This window comes from Penaeus monodon, chromosome 17 (genome assembly GCF_015228065.2).
Source record: "Penaeus monodon isolate SGIC_2016 chromosome 17, NSTDA_Pmon_1, whole genome shotgun sequence".
NCBI classification, from domain to species: Eukaryota; Metazoa; Arthropoda; class Malacostraca; order Decapoda; family Penaeidae; genus Penaeus; species Penaeus monodon.
In genome coordinates this window covers 38,676,357-38,683,856 of record NC_051402.1, presented here as the reverse complement: position 1 = coordinate 38,683,856, position 7,500 = coordinate 38,676,357, and the positions used below count along the sequence as shown (strand labels likewise).

Below are 7,500 nucleotides of genomic sequence, written 5' to 3'. Positions count from 1 at the left end.
ACAAAAAAATGTAAATATTTTCCTAGTGTGAATCACACACACTCACTCACTCACTAACTAACTCACTCACTCACTCACTCACTCACTCACTCTCATTCTCTCTCAATCTCTCTCAATCTCTCACACTCTCTCTCACTCTCTCTCACACTCTCTCTCACACTCTCTCTCACACTCTCTCTCACACTCTCTCTCACACTCTCTCACACTCTCTCTCACACTCTCTCTCACACTCTCTCTCACAGAGTAAAGTTATAAATACAATGGTTGCTTTGATATAAGTCTGTTAAAAGCAGGCCAATTGAGTTTTGCAAAGAAAACTAGTAACTTTATACTTTAATGTTTACCTTCTTAAGGAAAAGACAGAGAAAATCAATATTTTTTTTTGTCATTTATGTATTTTCCATTATCATATAAATTGTAAACTATTTTCTTACCTAATCTCACTTACACATCACTCGACTGGGTTGATTTTCACTCTGTACAATAAATAAATTATCTTAACAAGAAATAATATATATCAACACTTTAAAATCTCTCTTAGAAAATATTTCCTAAAAAAAATACACAAGAGACGATGCATTTTTGCAATACCAGAGTGCAATATAATATCACTCCCTGCAACGGAAATACGGGATACTCTGTTTTTTTTCTGTATTTTTAGGGATGGAAAAAAAGTCAATATAAAAAAATTAAATGCATCACGCTAAAAAAACGATGCAAGAAATATTCATATATATTTTTTTTGTGATACGAGTTACTGTTAATTTAAAAGTACGTCATTATATACACGCACAAAAAAAATAATAATAATAAGATATGGAAGAAAGGGAAAAAAGAAGAAGGTAAAAAGACAAACTAATAACATTAAAAAATAAATAAATTAATTAAAAAATATGAAAAAAAATTATCATAATGACACAAAAATAATAACAATAACTATCCAACCGAGAGAACAAGGAACAGACTAACGTGGAATGTCACCCTATGTCTTTCACCGTCAAAAAAAGGGAAAAAATAACGTCGACCTTCGCACCCGACTACTTGAGCTGGTTGCCGAGTTTCGCCGTCTTGAAATCCGACCGGAGTTGGATGAAACTGGCTAGCACGGTGCGATCCAGACCACTCTGGGGGAGGAGGAAAACGTACAGTAATAGCATTCGTAACAACAAAAATCAATGGTGGTGGTGGTGGGGATGGGGATGACAATAATAATAACAATAATTCTATAATAATAAAAATGACAATGACAATAACAATAACAATAACAATAATAATGATAACATCAATAAAACAATAATAATAATAGTAATAACAATAATAACAATAATAACAATAATAATAATAATGATAATGATAATGATAATGATAATGATAATGATAATGATAATGATAATAATAATAATAATAATAATAATAATAATAATAATAATAATAATAATAATGATAATGATAATGATGATAATGATAATAATAATAATAATAACAATGATAACAACAATAACAACAATAACAACAATAACAATAACAATAACAATAATAATAACAATAATAATAATAATAACAATAATATTCAAAATATTATTCATAACAATAATAATACTAACAACATTAATAATCATAATAATCATCTGCATCGCTCTACCAGCTCCACCAAAAACAATAAGAAACACAACCGAACTGAACCAGCTGATCTCACCAGCTGATCTCCTGAGCAGACCATCTTCAAATTCTCGGGGGACACCTGGAGGAGTTTGCATAGCGTGTGGAGAGTGTCGAACAGGGAGTTCACCAGAGGGATTTTGAAGCTCGCGACGCACTTTCTGTACTCGTTAACGTCGCAGATGACGGCCATGGCACCTGCGAGACAGGGTGAAACGGATTAGGGTTCGGGATCGAGTATAAAGGGTGACCTAGTCAGTGCCAGTGCCAAGCCAAGGGTAAATAGAGAAGGTTGGCATCAGGAAGGGCATCCGGTCACGAAAAAAAAATCTGCCAGAACCTTAATATAGCAATATCATATAATAATGGGACAGACCTACAGAAAAAGAAAAGAAAAAAGAAAGACTGAGTAAAAAGGATGAAACAGCACTGAACATTCCGATTCCAAAATGAAACTGGGGGACCGATAAAGAGGTCGAGATGAAACTGCGCTGATCATTTAATCTGCATAATGGTGAAATATCACAGGGTCAACAAATACATATTGAAAAAAAAATCTGAATAAAATATAGCACAACAAAACAAGGGTAAATACACAGCCAAAGAAATCAAGCACTTTTAAATGAACAGACAGTGCGATGAAACAGGTTCAACACATAGACCAAGATCACTAGCAGGTATTTACATGAAGAAAGTGAAATACAATAAATAATAATCTCCTGAGGTTAATTCCCTTGCAAATGTAATACCAATATAATTATCACTATTAAAAAGAAACTGCAAAATTTATGAATGGAGACATGAAAACATGTAAAAAATATATATATAAATAAATAAATATATAAATAAACAAATAAATAAATAGATAAACAAATAAATAAATAAATAAACAAAAATTCAAATAAAGATCATGACAACTGTCAAAACTTTCAACAGAAAATTATAACACAGACTTTGTAATCTTTCCAGTATGATTTTTTTCTCTCTCTGCATTATATATCAAGTATTCATTAAACAGGAAATATATCAAAGTATACATGCAGATACTGAATCAACCTCTGATAATGATAAGGAAGCCAAAACAAGTTAAGGCTGAAAGAAATGCATGATTTCTGATTAGATTTTGCTGATGATAACTGTATTATTGTTAAGAATAGTAATATAACATACAATAATTACAAATAAACATAATTACTTTAACACTAATAATAATAATCACAATAACTGCACATAATCATGGTAACTATAACACTAATAACAATAATGATGATAATAACTGAACTATCAAAAATAGTAATAATTTTGATGACAATAATGACACTTGGAATAGCTATCTGCCACAGACATCGAGTATACACACATCCATAGAAGTGACGCTAATGTGAGACCTGAAGCCAAATAATTACTCTTGACTGGAGTTAACCCTATTTCTATAGACAAAGATATACTAGAGATGGCTATGGTTAATCCTGGAGATGGTAACCATAGGTACAGTCCAGCAGTAAGAGGTGAAATGACCTTAGATAATCATCAGACTACAAAGACTTTTTACATCTGAGAGGAGGGTGACTACATTAGCCGTTTCATTTCCATCAATAGTAGCGGAAGCCAATCATCCTGACACAGTAACTGGAAGGCACATACCCAGAATGACAAGGGAACTGCAATACTACACCCATGAAAACTACAACAAAGCCAAGACAATAATGACCATAACAGTGGCAGAGAAACACCATACCTGTGGCACTGTATTCAAACTTCATCAGATGGTCGAGGATGGTGCGGTGGAGCCTCAAGCCGAGCTCAAGCAATGCACTCTCCACATTATGTCCATCTAGCGTATCCCTCACGCGCTCTGCTACCACACTAATCCACCGGACGACACGTTGGCAAGCCTGGGAAGGGAAGGTGCATGTGTGAGAATCAATGTGTAACTAATGCATTAAGTTGTAAATTTGAGTGTGATGTTGTTCAGAAGGAGATCATATTAAGGAGAACCCAAGGAGATCAATTATAGTTGGATTTTACATTATGGAAGGAAGAGAATAATCAAAATCATTCAGCTATCTTTTCCACTAATTCATTCAGAGAAACCGAGGAAGTAAGAGAAAGTCCAGCCGAAAAAGCTTGCATTTATAGTAAACAATAAAGAAAGGCCTAAAATATTTACTGGAAACTTTCAATTCTTTATTACACATACATACAAAAAATTACCATAGCAATGATTATTATCAACTAAAATATAACCACTCTATTTCTGGAAGACTTCACATTACAAAAAGGCCTTATTTGAATTCAAAAACATTATGGAACAGATCAAAGGAATGAATAGGAATGGAAAAAACAAACAATAGGAGATGGAGAACAGGAGAACAGAATGTACCGGTGTGACGTTGGCAATGAGAATATCATCGTTGTCGGGCTTGAAGTCTGTGCGCTTCTGTTCTGTGGTGAGGACATGCCTGACGTAGTTCGTGATGGCAGACAGGGTTCGGTCGAGGCCAAGATCCAGCTTCTGCTCTAAATTGGTGCCCATCTGCTTCTTCTTCTGCAGACAGTCACCGTGTTTTGGGGTTGAGCTGGAAACAGACAATTGAGCTTTGTTTAGCTACTGGTCTTTGTTTGGTATTAGGAATAATAAAGAGAATTTATCTTTGTTGGAATTGCTTATAATAGAAGAAAACAAAAAGAAATTTAATTTGGATTTCTCTCTCTCTCTCTCTCTCTCTCTCTCTCTCTCTCTCTCTCTCTCTCTCTCTCTCTCTCTCTCTCTCTCTCTCTCTCTCTCTCTCTCTCTCTCTCTCTTTTCCTTTCATGGGGGAAAAGGGCATTTTGTAGGAGTAATCTGACTTTTGGTAAAGAATTAACTTTTGTTAAAACCTCACTCTGGGGAACATCCTCCAAGACAAAGCACTCCACAAGTGCTTTGTCTCGTGGCATGATATTGAAAATTTGAAGTTTCTGTTCTACAGGACTATAAACGTACAAGGGAAGACTGTGATCTCAAGCTGAGGCATCTTAACAAAATCCCTTGCATTTATAAACCTTAGTAACACAAACAAGAATGCCGAGAATCAAGCCAACAACCCGCTCTTACATTATTAGTGGGACGAGGCTGTCGCTGAAGAGCTTGTCCAGGAGGTTCATCATGGAGCTGCTCTGGTGGACGACCTCGAGGAAGCTGATCTCTGGGGACGTGCGCACTTCCCCACCTGGGATTACCTGCAGGCCTAATTCTGCAGGAGGGCAAGAGGGTTTAGCAATGGGAGAGAGGTTATGAAGTGCCTTGCCATGCTAGGACTGAACAAAAGTTGAAAGTGTTTAAAAAAACTCTTTCTCTATCATTGCCTGTTCAGCCTCGATGTTTAGCTTCATCTTCAATACAATAAACAATTCTTTTTTAAGTTTGCAAAAAAAATAAATAAATAAAATAACTTTTAAAAACTAAAAAAATAAGCAACTTGTGTTCTGAGATCAATGTGTCCTTACAAAACTTTTATTCAAAACAACACATCAAGGCAGTGACATAGAAAATTATCTTACTCTTTATTTCTCATGATGATAACAATATTTCTTGTAGAATTATGCCTCCTCATCGACACCCTATGTACCTCTATCATCAAAAAAACAATATAAGCAATGACCTTGATCAAATCACTGCCAACCTATCTCTCCCTAATTTGACATTCATCCCGTCAAGTGCCAATATTCCCGTGAAATCAATAAATATTTTTATCTGTTTCAGAGCTGATAATCCTTCTATTGCCCATTTATCTCATCAAGCGAGGCAAGGGATCTTTTCATTAACATTAGTCTTATCTCTCTGACAGCCCTCAATCTTAGCTGTCACATGATAACTAGCTACTTCTTGGCAGCTACTGCTACCACAGTAAAAAAAAAAAAAAAAAAATACTTCTCCTTCCTGTTATCAAGAGTCGACCCTTACCCCAAGTTCTAACCAGACTTTAGAACATGAGATAATCAAAACCATTTGTTGCATAAACTAGTGACGAGAGAGAATGAAAGATAGGAAAAGCTGACTTTTGATGATGATAATAATGGTGATATATATGATGTAAATAATGATGTAAATAATGAAGGAAATAATGATGATGATGATGATGATGATGATGATGATGATGATGATGATGATGATGATGATGATGATGATGATGATGATGATGATGATGATGATGATGATGATGATGATGATCCACATCATTATCATCATAATAATAATGATAATGATGATAAAGATGATGATGATCATCATGATCAACATCATCATCATGGTGAAGATAATGATAATCACTATGATAATGAAGATAATGTAGATGAAAATGAAAATTAATTAAAACTTATCAAAGTCAACAGTAATTACCTATTGCATAATCAACATGCTCAATCAACAGCGCCTTGGTGAGAAGGTCGAATATCTGCACCGCATTGTTGTGAACGTCTGACTGGGTGGATAACTGTGGAGAAGAAAAAGGGAGAGGTACAATAAATAATGAGAGAGAGAGAGAGAAGGAGAGAGAGAAAGAGAGAGAGGGAGAGAGAGGGAGAGAGAGGGAGAGGGAGAGAGAGAGAGAGAGAGGGAGAGGGAGAGGGAGAGGGAGAGGGAGAGGGAGAGGGAGAGGGAGAAGGAGAGGGAGAGGGGGAGGGGAGGGAGAGGGGGAGGGGAGGGGAGGGGAGGGGAGGGGGAGGGGGGGGAGGGGGGGGGGAGGGAGGGGGAGGGGGAAGAGAGAGAGAGAGAGAGAGAGAGGAGAGAGGAGAGAGGAGAGAAGAGAGAGAGAGAGAGAGAGAGAGAGAGAGAGAGAGAGAGAGAGAGGGAGACAGACAGACAGACAGACAGACAGACAGACAGACAGACAGACAGACAGACAGACAGACAGACAGACAGACAGACAGACAGACAGAGACACACAGAGACAGAGACACAGAGACACAGAGACACAGAGACACAGAGACAGAAAGATAAAAGACAGAGAGAAAGACAGTACATAAAGTTTTTAGTCCTTGAGTTATTTCCATCCTAAGCAATGCCATCCCAAACAATGATTACATCCTTACATCTACAACACGATACATTTATCAAAACACCATTCACAGCAGCTGGCCACCCCAAAAACCCTTATGCAAGAAAGAACGCAACTCAGCCCTTTTGCCGCCCTCACCATCTGGCATCTCTTGAAGGCCTGCTTGGTCTCCTGCAGCAGGGAGATGGCCACTTCCTCCGACAGGAAGGTCTCGCCTCCATAGTTTTCCGCAGCTGGGCCTATGTTGATGTTGGCCTTGGTGCCGATCACGTCCTGAATGTTCCTCCTAATGTCGTTGATGCTGTAGAAGTTGGGAAAGAGACAGGTTGATAAATAAAGAGAAAATTAATATAACAAAATAAAGAGAGGTTGATAAATAGAGAGAAAATAAAGAGATAGTGATAAATTGACAATCATGAATTGAACTTATCTTTATCACTCGCATTTTAATTATCTAAATATAGGACGCAATACACCACAGCCTGGCAGACAAATCACATCACCGGCAATCCATGTAATAACTAAATATAAGAGAATAAAGAAAACTAAAAGATGCTTACTCACCCTCCAGACTGTATGTTCTTTTTTTGATGACTTTTTGAGTCATAGTATCTGCTCAGTATTAAGTTGAACTTTTCCCTCAGGTATCTTGTCTCAACACTGCAAAGGAGAACAAAGCAATATTAAATGAAATGAAAATAATCAAACCGTATAACGTGAGGAAAGGATATATGTTCAAACAAAGACTAAATAAAAAATATAAACAAGTGACAAACAAATGAAATAATAAACAACTAAATAA

General features: G+C 36.4%; 1 protein-coding gene across 2 annotated transcripts in view; it reads right to left on the bottom strand.

Moving 5' to 3' along the window:
* Window positions 1-373: 373 nt before the first annotated feature.
* Window positions 374-7,500, bottom strand: part of LOC119583738 (exocyst complex component 5-like) — a 20,252-nt gene continuing 13,125 nt past the window's right edge. For both annotated transcript variants that reach the window (XM_037932393.1, XM_037932394.1), the window contains exons 9-16: window positions 7,263-7,358; window positions 6,837-6,999; window positions 6,041-6,134; window positions 4,757-4,895; window positions 4,043-4,238; window positions 3,398-3,554; window positions 1,697-1,857; window positions 374-1,124 (exon numbers count right to left, since the gene is read on the bottom strand). In XM_037932393.1, the coding sequence (XP_037788321.1) occupies window positions 1,038-1,124; window positions 1,697-1,857; window positions 3,398-3,554; window positions 4,043-4,238; window positions 4,757-4,895; window positions 6,041-6,134; window positions 6,837-6,999; window positions 7,263-7,358 (1,093 nt within the window). In that variant the 3' untranslated portion in view covers window positions 374-1,037. The remainder of the gene's footprint in view (window positions 1,125-1,696; window positions 1,858-3,397; window positions 3,555-4,042; window positions 4,239-4,756; window positions 4,896-6,040; window positions 6,135-6,836; window positions 7,000-7,262; window positions 7,359-7,500) is intronic.